The 22798-nt window shown below is 39.9% G+C and overlaps 1 protein-coding gene across 7 annotated transcripts in view; it reads right to left on the bottom strand.

The window, feature by feature from the left end:
* Positions 1-22798, bottom strand: part of LOC144988999 (NLR family CARD domain-containing protein 3-like) — a 292143-nt gene that overhangs the window by 86708 nt on the left and 182637 nt on the right. For 5 of the 7 annotated variants that reach the window (XM_078940602.1, XM_078940611.1, XM_078940614.1 and 2 more), the window contains 2 exons: positions 16016-16189; positions 14329-15699 (listed from right to left, as the gene is read on the bottom strand). The exons of the other annotated variants lie outside the window; for them this stretch is intronic. In XM_078940602.1, the coding sequence (XP_078796728.1) occupies positions 15618-15699; positions 16016-16189 (256 nt within the window). In that variant the 3' untranslated portion in view covers positions 14329-15617. Of the gene's footprint in view, positions 1-14328; positions 15700-16015; positions 16190-22798 lie in introns of those variants that run through there. 7 annotated transcript variants of the gene reach the window in all.

The raw sequence follows: 22798 nt of genomic DNA, 5'->3' as shown, positions 1-22798 counted from the left end.
AATACATAGAGAATCCTTGTGCTAAACTTCTTTTACAGGTTTTTACTTATTTTAACCATTGTATGAAACAGTTCAGCTCATTCCTTTCCTTCAAATCTTCAAATTTTCATTAATTCAGCCATTTTTTAATAATGTCATGCCTTGTTTAACTCCTTTTACAATTTTTTTACCTCCAAAAATTTTTTTTACCACCACTTTTGGACCTTCAAATCCTGTGACTTTTCAAAAGTGAAGGCTCATGGGAAAGTGTTGATTCCCAAACCATGAGTTAGGTGGCTGTTACGAGAAGTGACTATGATGTTTTTGCACCACATAAGTTAGTGGTTCAATGAAATATAATGCTGTATCATTCAGCTAGCTAGCTGATGATCAATATATCTCTCCATTATAAATGGATGTGTGTGCAAAAACTAATGACACATGCATAGTTTAGAGATTTGATCTTGAAGCTTTTGCCACAATGTCTCCTGTTGCATGATGTGGCTCCACTTTTACTGTCAAATGATTAGTGCTTTGGATTATAACATCAACGTTTGAAGGCATTATGGGATGGAGACTGTTTGGCAGCCATTTTGTGTTTTTCAAATCTGAAAGCCTTTGTTTCTTTAAACGAATATAACTTCAAAATACTCCGTGAATTTTTGCCCTATTAAAATACATTGGAAAGTTATGGTGCAAGAGGTACCCGGTTCGACACCCGGTTCGGACGCTTGAAATTTTTTTACCATTCAACTAATAACATTTTTAACTCTTTCAACTTATTACAGTTATTACTTTTGGACCTTCAAATCATTGATTTTTTTAAGATATTCCAGGATTTTCCAGGATTTTTGCTCCATTAAAATACATAGGGAATTCTTGTGCTTAACCTTTTTTACAGGTTTTCACCTTTTTTAACCATTTTACTTTTAAAATGTTGAGCTTTTTCAGCTCAGTTCAGCAATTTCTTTTACAAATTAAGCTTTCTTTCAGCAATACAGCATTCAACCCTGCATTTTCTTCTGGAAATGCAGCTCCTTCTAGTGTTACATTTGTTTTCCTCTTATGCTATCTTCCGCCGTTTTTCGGCACTTAACTCCTTCTACAATTTTTAACCGATTTTAACCATTCAACTTTTAAAATGTTCATCTCTTTCATCTTATTTCTGCTATGACTTTTGGTTTTTCAAATCCTTTTACTTTTTAAGATATTCCAGGTTTTCCGGGAATTTTTGCTCCATTGAAATACATGGAGAATTTTTCGTTCAGAAGTTCACAGTTAAACTCCTACAATTTTTCACCTATTTTAACCGTTCGACTATGAAAATGTTCAGCTCTTTCATCTTATTCTAGCTATGACATTTTGGTCCTTCAAATCCCTGAACTTTTCCATTTATTCCCGGATATTCCTGGATTTTCCAATCTTTTTGCTCCATTGGCCACACCTTTGCTTCTTTAAACAATTGTAACTTTAACATTCTTTTGGCTACAGACACCGTTCAAATATTGAAATGTTCACAAGGTTTTGGACTTCAACATAAGGCTCAAACTTATTATGGGATGGCAACACCACCTACAGTTTGGCGGCCATTTTGTGCCAAAATGTGAGGCAATTTTAAACTTCTTCAAACTTTCACCTATTTTAACCAATCTACTATTACAATGTTCAACCCTTTCATCTTATTCCTTTCAGCTATGACTTTTGGTCCTTCAAATCTTTGAACTTTTCCAGATATTCCCGGAGATTCCCAGATTTTCCAATGTTTTTGCTCCATTGGCCACACCTTTGCTTCTTTAAAAAATTGTAACTTTAACATTCTTTTGGCTAGAGACACCGTTCAAATATTGAAATGTTCACAAGGTTTTGGACTTCAACATAAGGTTCAAAATTATTATGGGATGGCAACACCACCTACAGTTTGGCGGCCATTTTGTGCCAAAATGTGAGGCAATTTTAAACTTCTTCAAACTTTCACGTATTTTAATCCTTCTACTATTACAATGTTCAACCTTTTCAGCTTATTCCTTTCAGCTACGACTTTTAGTCTTTCAAATCTTTGAACTTTTCAAGATATTCCAAGATTTTCCAGGATTTTCCAAGATTTTTGCTTCATTTAAATACATGGAGAATCCTTGAAAACCTTTGTTGCTTTCAAGCATTATAACTTGCTTTCAGCTAGAGGCACCGTTCAAACATTGAAATGCTCACAAGGCTTTGGACTTCAACATACGTTTTGAAATTATTATGGGATGGCAACACAGCCTACTGTTTGCTGGGCATTTTTTGACAAAATCTGAAGCAAATGTTGCAATAAACTTCATCCATGGCTGGAACTGAACATATTGAAATTCACTGGATCTGGACATACAAGGAATGTGGGCGTGGTTCACAAACAAACTTCGTTGCTAAGGACGTCCAAAGGTTTACTTTTTCCGATTTGTCTGAAACTGACGTCGATTTGTTCTTCATCCCATGCCGACCCAAACGTAAAATGGTTGCTATGGAAATAAATTAATAGAAAAGCCGCCATTTTGAAAAAAGTGGATTTTCTGTCAACTTAGAACATGTAGCTTTTACCAATATGATACTCTCAAACAATGTGTTTTTTTTAGTCAGTTGATGATGCTGATTCCAATGCTAGCACTTTTAACAATTTTAGCAACATCTTCAAATTTTCAACAGTTCAGCCATTTTTTTCATCAACTTAAGCTTTCATGCTTAACTCCTTCTACATTTTTTGACTTATTATAGCCATTCTACTATTACAATGTTCAACTTTTTCAGTTTATTCCTGCTATGACTTTTTTTCAAATCTTTTAACTTTTAAAGATATTCCAGGATTTCCCAGGATTTTTGCTTCATTAAAATACATAGGAAATCTTTTTTTTTAACTTCTTTCACAGTTTTTTACCTACTTTAACCATTGTACTTTTAAAATGTTGAGCTCTTTCAGCTCTGCTCAGCCATTTCTTCAGCAAATTCAGCTTTCATTCAGCAGTACAGCATTCAACCCTGCATTTTCTTCTGGAAATGCAGCTCCTTCTAGTTGGTTGAATGCTGTAAAGCATTCAACCCTTTGTTTTCCTGTTTCTCTTTATTTATTATTATTATTATTATTATTATTTATACTATCTTCCGCCGTTTTTTGACACTTAACTACTTCTACAATTTTTAACCTATTTTTACCATTCAACTTTTAAAATGTTCAGCTCTTTCAGCTTATTATTGCTATGACTTTTGGTACTTCTACTCCTTGTACTTTTTAAGATATTCCAGTTTTTCCGGGAATTTTTGCCCTATTAAAATGCATTGGAAAGTTATGGTGCAAGAGGTTCCCGGATCGACACCAGGTTCGGACACTTGAAATTTTTCTACCATTCACCTTTTTAAATGTTCAACTCTTTCAACTTATTACAGATATTACTTTTGGTCATTCAAATCATTAAAATTTTTAAGACATTCCAAGATTTTGCAGGATTTTTGCTCCTTTAAATACATAGGGAATTCTTGTGCTTAACCTTTTTTACAGGTTTTCACCTTTTTTAACCATTTTACTTTTAAAATGTTGAGCTCTTTCAGCTCAGTTCAGCCATTTCTTTTACAAATTAAGCTTTCTTTCAGCAATACAGCATTCAACCCTGCATTTTCTTCTGGAAATGCAGCTCCTTCTAGTTATTATAGTATCTTCCGCCGTTTTTTGGCGTTTAACTCCTTCTACAATTTTTAACCGATTTTAACCATTCAACTTTTAAAATGTTCAGCTCTTTCATCTTATTTCTGCTATGACTTTTGGTTTTTCAAATCCTTTTACTTTTTAAGATATTCCAGGTTTTCCGGGAATTTTTGCTCCATTGAAATACATGGAGAATTTTTCGTACAGAAGTTCACAGTTAAACTCCTTCTACAATTTTTCACCTATTTTAACCGTTCGACTATGAAAATGTTCAGCTCTTTCATCTTATTCTAGCTATGACATTTTGGTCCTTCAAATCTTTGAACTTTTCCAGATATTCCTGGATATTCCCAGATTTTCCAATGTTTTTGCTCCATTGGCCACACCTTTGCTTCTTTAAACAATTGTAACTTTAACATTCTTTTGGCTAGAGACACCGTTCAAATATTGAAATGTTCACAAGGTTTTGGACTTCAACATAAGGTTCAAAATTATTATGGGATGGCAACACCACCTACAGTTTGGCGGCCATTTTGTGCCAAAATGTGAGGCAATTTTAAACTTCTTCAAACTTTCACCTATTTTTACCATTCTACTATTACAATGTTCAACCCTTTCATCTTATTCCTTTCAGCTATGACTTTTGGTCCTTCAAATCTTTGAACTTTTCCAGATATTCCCGGATATTCCCAGATTTTCCAATGTTTTTGCTCCATTGGCCACACCTTTGCTTCTTTAAACAATTGTAACTTTAACATTCTTTTGGCTAGAGACACCGTTCAAATATTGAAATGTTCACAAGGTTTTGGACTTCAACATAAAGTTCAAAATTATTATGGGATGGCAACACCACCTACAGTTTGGCAGCCATTATGTGCCAAAATGTGAGGCAATTTTAAACTTCTTCAAACTTTCACGTATTTTAATCATTTTACTATTACAATGTTCAACCCTTTCAGCTTATTCCTTTCAGCTACGACTTTTAGTCTTTCAAGTCTTTGAACTTTTCAAGATATTCCAAGATTTTCCAGGATTTTCCAAGATTTTTGCTTCATTTAAATACATGGAGAATCCTTGAAAACCTTTGTTGCTTTCAAGCATTATAACTTTAAAATGCTTTCAACTAGAGGCACCGTTCAAACATTAAAATGATCACAAGGCTTTGGACGATAAAATACGTTGAGAAATCATTATGGGATGTCGACACAACCTACTGTTGGTGGACTTTTATGACAAAATCTGAAGCAAATATTGCAATAAACTTCATCCATGGCTGGAACTGAACATATTGAAAATCACTGGATCTGGACATATAAGGAATGTGGGCGTGGTTAGCAAACAAACTTCGTTGCTAAGGACGTCCAAAGGTTTACTTTTTCCAATTTGTCTGAAACTGACGTTGATTTGTTCGTCATCCCCAGGCGACCCAAACATAAAATGGTTGCTATGGAGATAAAATTAGTAGAAAAGCCGCCATTTTGAAAAAAGGGGATTTTCTGTCAACTTAGACATGTAGCTTTTACCAATATGATATTCTCAAAAAAAATTGTTTTTTTTTGAGTCAGTTGATGATGCTGATGCTAGCACTTTTAGCCATTTTAGCATCATCTTCAAATTTTCAACAGAACATCCATTTTTTCAACATTTCCAGCTTTCATGCTTAACTCCGTCTACAAATTTTTACCTGTTTTGGTCATTCTACTTTTACAATGTTCACCTTTGACTTGTGGTCCTTTAACTTTTCAAAATATTTCAGGATTTTGCAGGACAGTTCAACCATTTTTTTGAACAATTTCAGCTTTCATGCTTAACTCCTTCTACAATGTTTGACCTATTTTAGACATTCTACTTTTACAATGTTCAGCTTTTTCATCATATTTCTGCTTTCATTCAGCAGTACAGCATTCAACCCTGCATTTTCTTCTGGAAATGCAGCTCCTTCTAGTTGGTTGAATGCTGTAAAGCATTCAACCCTTTGTTTTCCTCTTCTGCTATCTTCCGCCGTTTTTCGGCACTTAACTCCTTCAACAATTTTTAACCGATTGTAACCATTCAACTTTTAAAATGTTCAGCTCTTTCAGCTAATTACTGCTATGACTTTTGGTACTTCTAATCCTTGTACTTTTTAAGATATTCCAGGTTTTCCGGGAATTTTTGCTCCATTGAAATACATGGAGAATTTTTCGTGCAGAAGTTCACAGTTATACTCCTTCTACAATTTTTCACCTATTTTAACCGTTCGACTATGAAAATGTTCAGCTCCTTCATCTTATTCTAGCTATGGCATTTTGTTCTTCAAATCCTTGAACTTTTCCAGATATTCCCGGATATTCCCGGATTTTCCAATTATTTTGCTCTATTGACAATACCTTTGCTTCTTTAAACCATTGTAACGTCAACATGCTTTCAGGTAGAGACACCGTTCAAACATTTAAATGTTCAAAAGGCTTTGGACTTCAACATAAGGCTCAAAATTATTATGGGATGGCAACACCACCTACAGTTTGGCGGCCATTTTGTGCCAAAATGTGAGGCAATTTTAAACTTCTTCAAACTTTCACCTATTTTTACCATTCTACTATTACAATGTTCAACCCTTTCATCTTATTCCTTTCAGCTATGACATTTGGTCCTTTAAATCTTTGAACTTTTCCAGATATTCCCGGATATTCCCAGATTTTCCAATCTTTTTGCTCCATTGGCCACACCTTTGCTTCTTTAAACAATTGTAACTTTAACATTCTTTTGGCTAGAGACACCGTTCAAATAATGAAATGTTCACAAGGTTTTGGACTTCAACATAAGGTTCAAAATTATTATGGGATGGCAACACCACCTACAGTTTGGCGGCCATTTTGTGCCAAAATGTGAGGCAATTTTAAACTTTTTCAAACTTTCGCGTATTTTAATCATTCTACTATTACAATGTTCAACCCTTTCAGCTTATTCCTTTCAGCTACGACTTTTAGTCTTTCAAGTCTTTGAACTTTTCAAGATATTCCAAGATTTTCCAGGATTTTTCAAGATTTTTGCTTCATTTAAATACATGGAGAATCCTTGAAAACCTTTGTTGCTTTCAAGCATTATAACTTGCTTTCAGCTAGAGGCACCGTTCAAACATTGAAATGCTCACAAGGCTTTGGACTTCAACATAAGGTTTAAAAATTATTATGGGATGGCAACATCACCTACAGTTTGGCGGCCATTTTGTGCCAAAATGTGAGGCAATTTTAAACTTCTTCAAACTTTCACCTATTTTTACCATTCTACTATTACAATGTTCAACCCTTTCATCTTATTCCTTTCAGCTATGACTTTTGGTCCTTTAAATCTTTGAACTTTTCCAGATATTCCCGGATATTCCCAGATTTTCCAATGTTTTTGCTCCATTGGCCACACCTTTGCTTCTTTAAACAATTGTAACTTTAACATTCTTTTGGCTAGAGACACCGTTCAAATATTGAAATGTTCACAAGGTTTTGGACTTCAACATAAGGTTCAAAATTATTATGGGATGGCAACACCACCTACAGTTTGGCGGCCATTTTGTGCCAAAATGTGAGGCAATTTTAATCCTTCTACTATTACAATGTTCAACCCTTTCAGCTTATTCCTTTCAGCTACGACTTTTAGTCTTTCAAGTCTTTGAACTTTTCAAGATATTCCAAGATTTTCCAGGATTTTCCAAGATTTTTGCTTCATTTAAATACATGGAGAATCCTTGAAAACCTTTGTTGCTTTCAAGCATTATAACTTTAACAAGCTTTCAGCTAGAGGCACCGTTCAAACATTGAAATACTCACAAGGCTTTGGACTTCAACATACGTTTTGAAATTATTATGGGATGTCGTCACAACCTAATGTTGGTGGCCTTTTTATGACAAAATCTGAAGCAAATATTGCAATAAACTTAATCCATGGCTGGAACTGAACAGATTGAAATTCACTGGATCTGGACATATAAGGAATGTGGGCGTGGTTAGCCAACAAACTTCGTTGCTAAGGATGTCCAAAGGTTTACTTTTTCCGATTTGTCTGAAACTGACGTCGATTTGTTCGTCATCCCATGCCGACTCAAACGTAAAATGGTTGCTATGGAGATAGAATTAGTAGAAAAGCCGCCATTTTGAAAAAAGTGGATTTTCTGTCAACTTAGACATGTAGCTTTTACCAATATGATATTCTCAAAAAAAATTGGGTTTTTTTGAGTCAGTTGATGATGCTGATGCTAGCACTTTTAGCCATTTTAGCATCATCTTCAAATTTTCAACAGAACATCCATTTTTTCAACATTTCCAGCTTTCATGCTTAACTCCGTCTACAAATTTTTACCTGTTTTGGTCATTCTACTTTTACAATGTTCACCTTTGACTTGTGGTCCTTTAACTTTTCAAAATATTTCAGGATTTTGCAGGACAATTCAGCCATTTTTTTGAACAATTTCAGCTTTCATGCTTAACTCCTTCTACAATGTTTGACCTATTTTAGACATTCTACTTTTACAATGTTCAGCTTTTTCATCATATTTCTGCTTTCATTCAGCAATACAGCATTCAACCCTGCATTTTCTTCTGGAAATGCAGCTCCTTCTAGTTTGATTTGTAATTTCTTATTAATATTTCCAGGCTTTCTTTGTTTTGTCCTGCAGCATGTTCATATTTGTATAATTTTGACAGAATATATTTATATGGAGAACAAATTATTACAAGTTATTTAAGGTTTAACTTGAGTTATTCTGGATTAATGTTCCTGTTTTTATTCATATTTCTGTTCAAAAAGTTCAGTTTAAAAGGTTTAAAAGTTTAGCTTTAGTGTGTTCAGTAAATGTTCATCTTCTTCGGCCCAAAACCTTAAGCGTGTTTTTAATTTAGGCCCCTGTGTGACTGAGTTTGACCCCCCTGTAATATGAGTCTAGAAAATTCATGCATTTTTTGAGTAAAATGGCTAAATAGAAGATAGGGAACACAACAGGATTTTGTCAAATTTTGTATGTGTGTGTGTGTGTGGGGGGGGGGCCTGATGGGGTTACTCGCCCAGGGAGTAAGTTAGTGTAGAACCGCCACTGCCCCAGGCCTGTCCTGCCCCCTCCTAGTCATCCACCTCCTGTTGGAACAGTAACATCTGTCCACCACTAGAGGGCCTCAGCTCTGATCTGTTCACTCAGCTGATGATAAAAAAGTCAGAATTCTGGAACCAGAACAGATGAAGCTGAAATCCATGAAACTCAAAGACTAAATAGATTTAGTAGACTTTCAAGAATGTTCCCGTTTCTGAAACATGGATTTCTTTCTGGAAGACGCCATTTTTGTCCCTAAATGTTGGATTCAGTGTGAATTCCAGTCCCACTCCCAGCATTCCTGCTCCTCTTTAGCTCCTCCTCTTCCTCCTGATCAAAGTTTGAAGCCCAGAGCCAAAAGTGCGTCTGCAGCTGCTTCTGCTCCAGCAGCCGCTCCCTCTGCTCCTCCTGCCTCTCCTCCTCTGGGAGCTCCTGCATCCTCCTGACTCCTCCCTGTCCTCCAGCATCATCAGGAGGCTTTCAAAAGGCTTTCTGGAAGGTTCCAAAGCAGAAAGCTTCATCCTTTGAAGATGGAGGAAGACTCCAACACTGACAGACAGACAGACAGGAAGTCACCTGGTTTTTCTGCTTCAGAAGGTTTCTGGGAAACTGCAGAGTTTTCTTTGTGGAGCTAAAGAGCTGCTGTCAGTCTGCTTTGGTCCATCAGGAATGAAGGTCAGGACTGAGAGGAACCTCAAGAAAGTGACTCTTCATCATCTGCTGCTGAAGAAGACAGAGGAAGATCCACTGTGAGAGCAGCTGCAGAAAGCTTTCTGCTGTTTTTCTCCTCTGAGAGAGTTTGGAGTTCCCAGCAGTTTGAGTGGAGCTGAAGCAGCAGAGCACTGCAGGTCAAAGTGATTAGATGTTTGGTCACTACAGCAGAGGACCATTGAAATGTCCCTCATGTCCACCTTTTAGTCTTAGCTCAGTCCTTTATGGACAATGGTAACTTTACTGTTTCTGTATCGCTAACAGAATAAAATTTAGTATAAAACTGAAAAAAGAAAAAGGATTTTAGGATAAGACTAGCCTCATAGGTTTACAGTAGCAGCACACATTGCACTCATACTGACAAGGAAATTCTAATCATTATCATTCACACACAAAGTAACTTTCATACATCAGAAGAAAAAGAAAATGTTTACCGCATAATATACTTTATAATTTAAACACAAACAAAACACTATGACAGTGATCTGCAGCCTGCAGTGCTGTAAATAGTGGTTGACTTACATAACTAACAGTTCTTCACTGGTTGCTGTCCCCCCTCCCTCTCCTGGCCATCGTCCTCACCCTGCTGTCTGTCTGGCCACAGATTCTCGTCCACATCACAGCGTTCTCCTTTGTGATGCAGCGAGGGCAGAAACGGCGTGCATGTGGCAACCATCCCCTACACTGATCTGCTGTAACATCCTCACACTCAGCATCCATCACATGGAGCAGGGACCTCTGATCTGGAGCCGGATGCTCAGACACTCTCCACCTCCAAGCGGAGAAAAACTCCTCAATAGGATTGAGGAAAGGAGAGTGAGGTGGTAGGAAGACTATGACCATCCTTGGATGAGTAGTGAACCAGGCCCTGATGATGAAGCCATGGTGGAAATTCCCATTGTCCCATACAACAACATATAGATGTAGGTGAGGCCCTAAGAGACCTCTCTCAGTTTCAGGGATCAAATCAAAATGAAGGCGGTCCAAGAAGATGAGGAGCTTCTGTGTATTGTACGGGCCAAGACTGGTGATGTGAGTGGCCACACCATTCTCAGATATGGCAGCACACATAGTTATATTGCCCCCTTGCTGGCCTGGGACATCCACCGTGGCCCCGTGGCCAATAATATTACGGCCACGTCTTCGGCCCTTGGCCAGGTTGAAGCCAGCTTCATCCATAAACATGAGGATGTGAGGCGTCTCATTTCCTTCAAATGCCATTATTCTCTACAATAGCGTAAACAAAGAAAACACCAAATCAGTCATACAGTACAGTTACACACAATTACTAGGAATGTTCTATGTTGAAGTCAGATGAATCAAATATATTCATACCTGGATTACCTGGATACACAAATCAGGTAAAGTTGGTGCTGAAGCCAAAAAAGTTTGGGAACCCCTCCTTAATTGAAAAAAGGTTGTAATGATGGACAACCAGTGACTGACTTACATGTACATACTGGAACCACAGCTCTTTCACTCTACCAGAGTTCCTCTCAAATAGTACCCTGTAAATACGCTTCATTGTCATCTGATACTTCCTCAACAATATCCGGTCTATCGTGGAGATGCTTATAGAGTTGACATTTTGGAATATGGCATTGTCTTGTAGGATTGCAGTGCGGTTCTGTCTCAGTGTGATGGCATTATGTGCTAGCATCATGTTACAGATCTCTTGTTCTTGTTGTTCATTGAGAAGTCTTCCTCTGCCATCCGTGTAAGGTTGTCGTCCAGTCCTGGACATAAAATTCAAAAGACAACACTTACAGTAATGTATGCATTATGTATTTCTGACAGAATGAGTTACATATGTAATTGTATTTTTGTTTTGCTTACAGTAATTTAACCACAATTCTAATGCATCACTGCACAGCGACTGGAATACTACTGTAAACTGTGTCATCATCAATACTGTAGAAAATAAACTATTCCATAGTTTATGGAGAAGGCTCGAGCAGAATCTTTTCCTGGTTTCTGCCTGAATTTTGTGGCAACACCTGCCTTCTTCCTGACCTTTGATGGGCGCCATCAGTGACCAGACTGACATCACCTGACCAGTTCACTCCAACATAGTCCAGCACAGTAACTAGAGAGCTGACTATGTCGTCAGCTGTTGTGTCCATCAACTCAAGAAACTCAGCTGTGAAGGTCTCTTCATCACCACTAATAAATATGCACAGTTGTGCAATATCTGTATCTGTGCTTTCATCAATAGTGACTGAAAATACAATAAATGACTGGATTCCTTAATATGGCGCCCAAGTCTTCTCAGAGATGTTGTTTCTGTAATCATAATCCTCGACAGACTGATTTTTGGGAACAAGACTTCTGCAGCCTTCAGTATTTTTCAATAAGTTCAGCATCTGAAAATGGTTTGGATGTTTGCTCCAATTGTCTGCAATCAGGTGTCCATCACTGCTCCATGACTGACGTCACGCTGCAGTAAATGCAGACGGTTGTTCTTAAGTCCAGCTTTTAGTTGGTAAATCCTCTCTATTCTTAACTGCAAATGGTGATGGTAAATGGTAAATGGCGTATACTTATACAGTGCTTTCTACCTTCCTTTGAAGGCCCAAAGCGCCTTACAGTCACAGTCCCATTCACACATTCACACACAAATTCACACACATGCACACACACATTCACACACACATGCACACACATGCACACACACACCCACACACACATTCACACACACACACACACACACGCACACACACATGCACACACACATTCACACACACATTCACACACACATGCACACACATTCACAAACATGCACACACATTCACACACACATTCACACACATTCACACACACATTCACACACATGCACAAACACATTCACACACACATTCACACACACATTCACACACACATTCACACACACATTCACACACATTCACACAAACATTCACACACACATTCACACACATTCACACACATTCACACACACATTCACACACACATTCACCCATGCACACACACATTCACACACACATTCACACACATTCACACACACATTCACACACATTCACACACACATTCACACACACATTCACACACATTCACACACACATTCACACACACATTCACACACACATTCACACACTGCAAATGGTGAAACTTTCCTCATTGTCTCATAGGGTGCTGAATGTTCTAATCTTTGAGCACTGCTACCTGTTGATGACATAACAAACACGCAGATTTTGCATTCAACTCCGTAAACAAATAAAACTTTGTCCATTCATCCTGGAAAGCTCAGCACTTCACTTCAACCCTTTTTTTTCTTTTTGACAATGTCTTGGTCATTGGGGGGTCACTACTGATCATTCTTATGACAATGTAACAGCAGTGGGGCTGGTGGGGAACCAAACTACATCTTATTCAGCCACAGAGCGGTTAGGTTTCACTTTTGGCAGGTGCAAAGATGTGCATTTTCACCTGTTTTGCTAAGCCTTTGTTCCCCCTAGTGGCGGAATTGCACATTTCGGTTATTTCTTTAAAAAATCATAACTCGCCACAGGAATGGACTAGAAACGTGCTTGGGTTTTTTAAACATTCTTATAATTTTTACTCTTCATGACTGGGCCGGACTGAAGCATCTGGCAGGCCGGATCTGGCCCGCGGGCCGTATGTTTGACACCCCTGCGTAGAGCGAGGCACATTAGGCTGCACTCTGCGACCTGCTTCCTCCATTGTGAGGCCATGGTTGATGACATGGTCTATAATTGTGGCTTGAATGTCATCCAGGACAGCATGGTGTCTTCCTGCTCCTCTGCTTCTACCCCCTATTCCACCGCCACGCACCCTTACTCCTCCTCTTCCTCCTCCTCTTCCTCCTCCTCCTCCTCCTCCTCGAGCAGGCAGTTGCCCTTGTTCATTTACCTGGCCAGGTGCCTCCATGTTCAGACATTGTACTGGTCCTGCATGGTCAAGCTCTTTACATTTTTTTTTGGCAGCGCTCATGAATGTATAACTGATGATTATATTGCTTTTGTGTATTATTTCTACTTAATTGCTTGAAATAAACCATTTCAAATCAAATTCAAATCAAATCAAATCAGAATGAACAATCAGTTCAGATCAACAAGATCTATTCACTTGCAAATTCTGCTAAATGAAGGCTACCTGTACTTAATCAATTGAAAGATGTACTGAGACATTGAGACATGGATTGTCATTTTCACTTTCACGTGTTTCTTCCATCTGCCGACGGTGTCGCCGTTTCTCATTTCACCCGTTTTTGTGCGTACGCCTGGGTCAGAGCGTGAAGGACCGCACATTTTCCTATCAAGTTTGCTTTTTATAAATCTCAACTACTGCGTAGAGAGTGGCGTACGCTTTTTTTTGTGCGTACGCAACCTTTAGAAATGAGGCCCCAGGCCTTCCAAAACACTTTACTTCCTGGTTTCATTGACAGCAAATGTTCCTAAAGATCTGACCCCCTAAAAGCTCCAATAGCAGCTCAGCAGAAACTCTGATCTTTCTTGATGTGGAGGGGCGGAGCCTGAAGAGGAAGCATCTTTCTGCAGGTGGTGCTGCAGCTTTGGGCATGTTTTCCAACTCTTTAGCTTCTGCTGTTCATGGAGTCGTGTCCCTCTGTTCTTGGAAAGGAGAAACCTGCAGAGAACTTTTCCCATTTCCACTCCCTCCTTTCAGCTGCTGCCCACTGTTCCCCTCTGAATCAGGAGGGAGGGGCTCTCATCTGTTCTGCCCACCCCCATCTAGAAAGACATCAGCACCACCTGAACATTCCAAAGCTCTTTTCCAACCCATTTCTACTGAGAAGGAACCAAACACATGAAGATTAGAACAGCTGGAACAGGATGAGGGGGAAGGCTAAAGATTCAAGTCTGTTTGTGAGTCAAAGATAGAATGAAGACAGAAATCAATAGAAAACACAGAGTTGATTCAAAAGAGCATTTATTAGATCCAAACAGGCTGCAGGAATTTGACAGACAGCTTTCAGTTTGAAGCCTTTTGACACTAAGATGCAGTTCTGCAAACAGCCAGCAGGTGTCTCCCTTCTCCCTCCTGCTTCAATGCAGTTGGTGTTGTTCAGCAGCTGCATCAAAGTGATTCTCTGCATCCAGAGGCTGTCATCCTCACTAAGATCCACTCTGTTCATTCATGTCCTCTGGAGAAAACAGGCTTTATGCTCAGAAAGTTTCTACTAGTTTAGACATTCTAGAAAATGAGGAGATTCTACTGGATTTAGATGAAACTTCTTTAAAACTGCAGCTAAAAATGCTGTCAGCATGAAAAAGAACAGAGTTTTACCCACAAAACACCAAAGAAAAAGGAAGTTCAGCCAGAAAACTGTGGAAAACATCAATCAAAGCAAAACTCTGAGTCTTTCAAACTGCATGAGTCCATATCTGATCATCAACAGAACAGAGATGATAGAAAAATGATTCAACTAAGAGACTTTTGTTCACTAACTGAGATCAGACGGGATTTCTGCTCCAAAAACTGACTTCAAAGGACTTGAATCCAGACCAGTGAGTCATGTGACCACAGCGTTTGTCCGTGTCTCCACTATGAACATTCTGGTCACATGACCATGTTGGAGGTTTCTGAATGAAACTCTGTGTTTGTTTGTCAATGAGAGTTTCTGGAGAACAGAAATCAAGTGTGAAACATCTGGAACCAGAATCTAGTGATCCAGAGTTCTGGTTCTGTCCCTGTTCCAGAGACAGAACTAGGATCCAACGTCTGACCCACACATAGATCTATGTCATCCAGAAATGTTCTGTCTGATCAATGACTCCCTCAATCCTTGATTGGTCCATCCCAAACTCACATCTGTCCATCAAATGGAGATCAAAGAAGAAAGTGATGATCTAGAAAAGAATCTGTTTGTCTGCAGGTCTGTTTTTCTCCAGATCCTGGAGCTGCTGAACATCTGAATCCAACCCATGTTTCAGATCAACACTCCAAGTTAGAATGAGAAGAGGAAGTGCAGTTATCCATCAGTCCACCGGGGGAGCTGCAGCACAATAACTGTCCACTTGATGCTGAGAGAGACAGTGGAGCTGATCTCAGATCAGTTCCTGCTGCAGCTCTGACACTCATCTCCACTTCCTCTGATTCCTCCATCACTCTGCTCTCCACCTCCCAGGAACACCGTCCAGTCACAACATCTCTGCAGACCAGCTGCTGCTGCTGCTCCTCTCTGCTCCTCCAGGAGGAACATCAGTCCCAACAGTCATCTTCGTCCAACCAGTCTTCTTTGTCCCAACAGACACCTTCGTCCCACCAGGCTTCATCTTTCCACCTGCAGAGAGAAAGTGTAGAGCCAGAGATGAAGGAGTTTCTCCTGATCCTGGTCTGTCAGTCAGTGATGCAGCACAGCAGCAGAAAGAGCAGCAGGAGCTTCAGTCCTGTTCAGAGCAGCAGCTTCCTGTCATCTTCACCTGTTGGAGCTTCTGCTGCTCTGATTGGCTGACTGTTGTCCTGAAGCCTGTCATCATTCTCCTCAGAGCTTCACTGAGAAGCTGCAGCTTCACAGGAAACTCTGCATCTTTGCTCTCAGACTAACTTTAGGACCAAACATCTGGAAGCAGCTGGACTGACTCCAACCCTCTACTGACCTCAGAGTCTGCAGTTTGGAGTTTGGACTCTCCACCAGATCCTGGAGCTGCTGAACATCTGAAGACTGAAGATTGTTGAACATCAGGTCCAGTTCTGTCAGGTGGGACGGGTTGGACTTCAGAGCTGAGACCAGAGCAGCACAGCTGGTCTTTGACAACCTGCAGTAGATCAACCTGAATCCAGAACAAAGAGTTGAGTTTAGAGACAAAGTTCATGTTTTTCATCCTTCACTTCTTCTAAAGAGTTCAGAGCTGAAGAAGATCAGAAAGTTTAGAAAAAGTCCAAAGATGTGAAGCAACAGCAGCAGATCAGAAGAGTCCAGCAGAAGCAGAGAAGAATAACATTCAGGAACATTCAGGACAACATGCAGCTGCTTCAGGAAAGAAGTCCAGATGTGTGAAAGTCAAACATCAGCCTGTGGCTGCATCCAAACCAACTGATGTTTCTGCAGCAACAGCAGAAAAAGTCCACTTCCTCTTTCTGCTCAGCTCTTCTCCAAACAGCACTGAATCATGGGAGAATTTCAGCAGCAGGATGCTGGAAAGTCTTCCTCCCAGTTTTCAGGAGATGATCTTCCAGTCCTTCTCTGCTGCAGCCCTTCAAGCAGAGACTTTCAGCTCCAACAGATCAAAGCAGAGAGAAGAAGGAAGTGATGAGGAAGAGTCAGCAGCAAATGTTGGACATTGATCCCTGATCAAGCATGACTTCAGCTCTGAATGAAGAGTCAGAAGCTGCTGGGAGCTTTGATGTGAGCAGAGAACAAGCAGCTGCAGGAAGAAAAGAAGAAGAAGTTCTGACATAGATTAGAAATGAAGTTCAAACAGACGAGGAATTGAAATGTCATTGATCATCAGGAATTATTCAGGACTAAATATTTACAATCCAATAGATTTAAAGCTTCCATTTCAAACATGTCTGATTAAATTGTATTTCTTCATCTTGAATCCTAAATTGTAAAAGTCATTTTCAAATGATCACATTGCAGAAAAACAGCTGAAAAAGTCTTTAGTTCTCCTCTGAAAGCATTTCCTGACATCTCTAAACTGTAGAGGGGCCTTAAAAACATGAGGATCCACGGGGCCCAAAATGTCTGAATGTGGCCCTGAAGAGGAGCTGCTGATGGTTCTGCTGGTAGTCTAAACCAGGGGTCACCAACATGGTGTCTGGGGGCACCAGGTGGCCCCCAAAGGCCACTTATGTGGCCCCCAACATTTTCTCTGGATCTACAGAGACTTTCCCTCTGAGAGTCGCTGCTGAAAGACATTGTTTCTGCATCTGAGACAAAGTGGAAGAAAAGTGACGTCACAAACAGACTTGGACTAAAACTAACAAAAGATCCCAGATGCTGTCAGGGAAACATGGCAGTCATGGAAAAGAGGAATTCAAATGTGTTCAATCATACATGTAGAAGTTAGAATCTGAGTAAAAATGCTGCAGATTTAGTCATTAGTTCAAAATGTGATTTAAATATATGTACGTTGATTTTTATTGATCATGACATCATTGATAATAATGGTGCAACATAATGACAATGAGACATTTTTGTATGAAATGTAGAGATGTGAGGATCATCTGATATGTAACCATGACTGAGATTAATAAAGGATGAATATTAATGTCTGGTTGGTCTGATTGGTCAAATGCATAAAGGGATTTATTTGATTCGTTAAAAGCTTCAAACTGCCATAAGATTGTTTTAACACATTTAAGGTTTACCATTTATTGTGATTTTTTTTCGCCGTCTTTTGCGATCTTTGTATTACAGAGCTGGATATTCAATAACGATACGTTTGTGGTATATTGTGCAGGAATAACATAAAGTGATTATTTCCTCATTTAACAAAACATTTTACTTTATACATTTTTCCAACTTGAAAAGTAAAATACATGAAAGAAGAAGTTATTTAAAGAAAAATAAACAGTAATGTTTTGACATATTTCTGTCATGATGTAAATATAAAACACATTAAATAAATGTTTGAGTTCATCAAATCATCCCAGAGAGTCTCTGCTTCAACAGTGAAAGCTGCGTCTGAATCTGACGCCAGTGTTTCCATCTCTCTGACAGTTTGAAGCCAAAGCCCCTCCCCCACCTCTCTACCTGCTTTTCCTCTGTTCACCTGTTCATATCCTCTGCAGCTGAGACCCCCCCCCTGCTCTCTACGGTCACCATAGCAACAGGTTGAGACTATAGTCGTGGCGCTCTGGCGCAGATTTTGTTAATTTTACGCGCCCCGCCCCCATGCACACAAATAGCCAGACAGACCTCTTCTCTTCAGCGAGAATAGCGACATTAATATCATCATTAATGGGAAATTGACTGACTTGGTGAGCAGTTGGCAGATTATAACCTTCATATCTTGTGGGACACAAAAAAAGTAACTTCTCCAGAACCGATAGCAGAACCGTGGAGGTCAGATCTTAACGCTACTGCAGTTTTGAAGAATGTGGACCCGGGGCTCGTTCAATACCGGGGATCGGTACCCATCCCTAGTTACAGCTGGTTCTGCTGCTCCCAAAGTTCCGATCTGATCGGAAGAAAAATGCGTCATGCAAACAGTTCAGAATAGTCTGCCCTGATCAGACTTGTTAGGATCAACATGTCTTTCCGATGGAGATAGGTGGTTCTACTGATTGTTGATCCCATCGTTGTTCATGGAAACGGTTCATTCTGATCGTGTGTCACTACTGCTCTGGTTTAACGTCACGCATAGACAGATGTTTCACTCCAGAGAAAGCTTTGGAGCTCATACAGGAGCGACCGACTGCTCCGCTCTGGCCCCGCTGGCTCCTCACCTCTCCCCTGTCTTACAGCCCTCACGAGGAAGGAGCGCTTTGTGATGAGTGTAAAGACTCATCAGTGAACAGGAGCTTCATAATATTCATAACATTAATAAAAGAACGTTTGGAAGATCATCTCGTAGATTACAGAGCTGCTGCATAAACGTATATGACAACTAAGTTTCCTCTTCCTGTATTTTTAACACTACTGTGAAAGTGAGACCATGTGAACGTTTGTTCTAATGGGAAAAGGTTTTCTGATCCCATGTACACGGTTGGATTTGAATCCGACCATTGATCCCATCAAGGTATTTGCACATGCTGGATTCAACAGAGTTGTGTCTTTAGTTGAATGAAAACGTCTGATATTCAGTCAGTGAACTTTCAATGACACTTCTTTTTGGTTCATGTCCATCAGTTGTTTGCAGCTTTTCATTGTGTTCATGAAGTGTTGATCTCTGTTCTAAATGTCCTTTGGTTGTCTTTGAGTTGAACTTTTTAGGTTTCAGCATTTTTAGTCTGCAAAAAACTTTTCTGAATCCAAAAATAAAGAGTCATTTTTTTCATTTCTAGTGGTAAATGAATCTGCAGTCATTTCTGGTTTTCAGTGACTGAATGATGCTCTGACCAAAGAACACTTTGTGTGTTTTTGTTGTTCTAGTGACATTCAAAGGAAGTGTCTGTTCTAGATTCAATAGTTAAAGATCTTTTCAAACTATTTTCTTCAAATAGATTTGATGTAGAATCCTTTGAATGGTTTTCTGAAAACTGGAAGATTCATATTATTATTATATTATTATATATAATAATAATATAATAATAATGATAATATAATAATTTTTATATATAATATTATATTATATCATATTATATTAAGATTTTTATTCTTTAGCGTCAAGTTAATGCTTGCTGTCCTGAAGCTCAGATTTCTAAATCAATATTTTCCAAAGTATCTTTGTTTTTATTTCATGTTGCTGTTTTTCAGAATGATTTATTTATTTCATGAATAGCTTTTTCAGCAGAATGAGTCTGTCTGTCAATCAGTGAAGTAGGTGGGATCTAAACGCTCATTGGCTGATCCCTGAAATCGACTCGTGTTCCTAGATACCTGCTCTGTGGTGTTCCAGTCAGAGAGATGACATATTTCTGCTGACATTAGAGGATCAAATAGAGACCAACAATCTGTCTGCTGCAGAAGATTTAATGATGAAGATTCTTGATGGAGACAGGTTCTCTGGTTTTATTTTTCCCTAATGTATTAACGCACACTGAAAAAAAGGCAAAACGTTGATTGTAGAGTTGATGCAATAGTATTATGTAACTTTGACACAATTCCTTTATGTTTTGTTTCCAACGTGACAGTATTTTGTTAAACCTACATAATTCACTGAGAAAAACACCAACATGTTTTCAATGTGTTGAGTTAACTCAAATATTTCATGTAACACCAACATTATACAATCAATCCCACAATTTTCCCGCTTTTGGACGACGTCACTTGTTGTTTGCGGAGCAAACGTTAACAATGGATGTCAACAACAGTGTTGTCAAAAGCGGAGCTCTTTTTGTAATATTACATTTATTTTCACGAAGGAGCAGCACAATTACAATCTTCTCATTTTAAGAAGGCATTGGAGTCGGGATCGTCTGTACCCACTGTAGTGGAATAGGAATGTGTATGTGTTGGGGCCGCGCGCCCGCGTGTGTGTGCGCGCGCGTGCCGCGATAGAGAATAGGGGGGGGGCAGTGTGGGCGCGCATTCATGTTGTGTGTTACGGAGGAAGGATGACGGTAATAAAAGAAGGTTTCCCCCAGAATAAATGCTATGGACTCTTTATTAACCCGTTCTGGAGAATCTAAGGATCAGAACAGGGAGGAGGAGGAGGATCGCCTCGGGTCCCCCGCGCTTCTGAGCACGGTCGGAAAGGGAAGAAAGAAAAGAAAGTTATCGCGGGAAAGGTTCAACACCACGCTCGGCCATTTATCTGGAATTTTTTTCAAAAACCGCCCAGTTGCGATAAGAGCCCTGGAGTTTGGCCTGAAAAGAGCGATCACCCCAAATATTAATACAATCGGTGACCTCCCTTCTCTTCCACTGACTGGTCTCAGCAGCATCGTCCACCATGGTTGATGTTTACGTTCTCGTTCCCGCCTACTTCAACGCAAAATGATGACGTTTGTTGCGTGTCGATGACGTACAGTTCGGAATCAAGTCGCCTGGCCAGTCAGACGGCGGTCGCAATTGAAAAGAACGGCTACAATTCGGAATCAGGCCGGCAAACCCACGGGGCCTGGGTCGCATTTGAAAAGATCCGATCTGTGTCATTCAGACTGTCATGAAAAGATCGGAATTGGGCCGCTTAGGGGCAAAAAATTCGGAATTGGGTCGTTTCAGCCTGCAGTGTGAACGTAGCCAGAGAGTCGCGCGCGCCAGCAGTTAGTCATAGCCCATATTTTGGATTTGAGCTGCGGTCTCGGCGGAAAGAATGACATATGTGAATGCGCATGCTGCTGAAGTGCACGCGCGCCTGGTCCTTTCTCTGCGATTGCAGCAGAAAGGCAGTGGATACGCAAACCGCCACCGAGCGCGCGCGTGCCAACGTTCAGGTATGGTCGTGGGCCCGTTGGGGTCTTGCGGGCGGGTCACCTCCGCTTTGGTCATGGCGGGAAACAGCTGAGGAGATCAGTAAGAACAGCAGTGGATGCTTTTACCGTCACATGCACGCGCCCGGTCTTTCTCGTGATTCTCAGCTGGAGATAAGCAGAGGGGCCGTAGACGCACGCGCGCGCATGCCAACGATGATCCCCAACCTTGGGCGCAGCGGAGCGTGTGTTTTCAGGTGGGGTCTCGGCTTGAAACGCCACGCAAGCTGCGACTGATTCTCACATCTGCTTTCTGGGGCAGACCAGCGCGACGGACCGTCCTGGCTTTTTCTTTTTTTTTAACTGGTCAGAGTGAACAGGAAAAAAAATGATTCAAATGGCTGATCAACTATTTATGATTTAACTCTGTTACTGAGGCAACCACAAACAGGCGAATTATCCAGCCAATGAGAGAAGAGCTTGCCACACATGTGACTGCCCAATAGGAAATAAACTTCTGATGAGGCGGGACATTGTGACATTTTCAAAAGGTAGTCAGTTCCACATTATTTTATTAGTTTTTTAAAGTAAAAATTACAGTTTACAAAAGTTAAACAATTAAATAATTAAACAAGATGTACGCATATTTTAGTTTTATGGCTGATGTTATTCCACTTGTTGAAGTTATGCAGGTAATGCATGCGGCAGTGTCCAAGGCCATGTTGTTGTTGTTGGTCGTGTAGCGCTGTTGAAAGTTATGGCCGCTGGATGGCGCTGTTGCCCCGGGATTTTGAGCAAAATTGTATGTTTTGTTCTTTGAGGGATACCGTAGCCCCAGGTAAAGTCCGTTCTGAGCGCCTTTTTGATTTCAGAACGTGTTACTCCTTTGAAAGGTAGGGGGAAAAAGTGGTGTGCTCAGCAATATTCTTTTTATTTTTGGGTCAAAACCTTTGAAAATGGAAAAATGTGTTTATTGCTATGTTTGGTAAAATGCTTAGTAAGAATTGGGTGAACTAAGATACATTTTAAGTTACATTTAATAATATTGTTTTTTTTTACAAATCAGGCTCTACTGTTGCTGCTCAGTTTGTTGATGTCTGTGTTTTATTAATCCAGAATGTGTTACTCCTTTGAAAGGTGGTGGCTGAGCAGTACATGGAAATTTGTGAACCTGAGTGCTTCTGGGGATAGAATAAACACCTGCCTTGTTACACCTGGCTTTCGACTCGACTGCAATCTCTGAACCAATCGTGGTCTCTGATGCTTCGACTCTCTGTGCGACACCTCCTCTCATAATAACATCACAAACACAACGCAGAGTCTCGGAGGTACCAGGAGAGGTATCAGTACAAGAGGGTTACAGTTGCAAATATTTAAAGTTATATTCCCACGGCCAAGAAAAAAATACAGCTCTAGCA

The sequence above is a fragment of the Oryzias latipes genome, chromosome 2, assembly GCF_053564925.1.
Source record: "Oryzias latipes strain Hd-rR chromosome 2, Olatipes_Hd-rR_3.1".
NCBI lineage: Eukaryota > Metazoa > Chordata > Actinopteri > Beloniformes > Adrianichthyidae > Oryzias > Oryzias latipes.
This window is presented reverse-complemented; position numbering and strand designations above follow the sequence as displayed.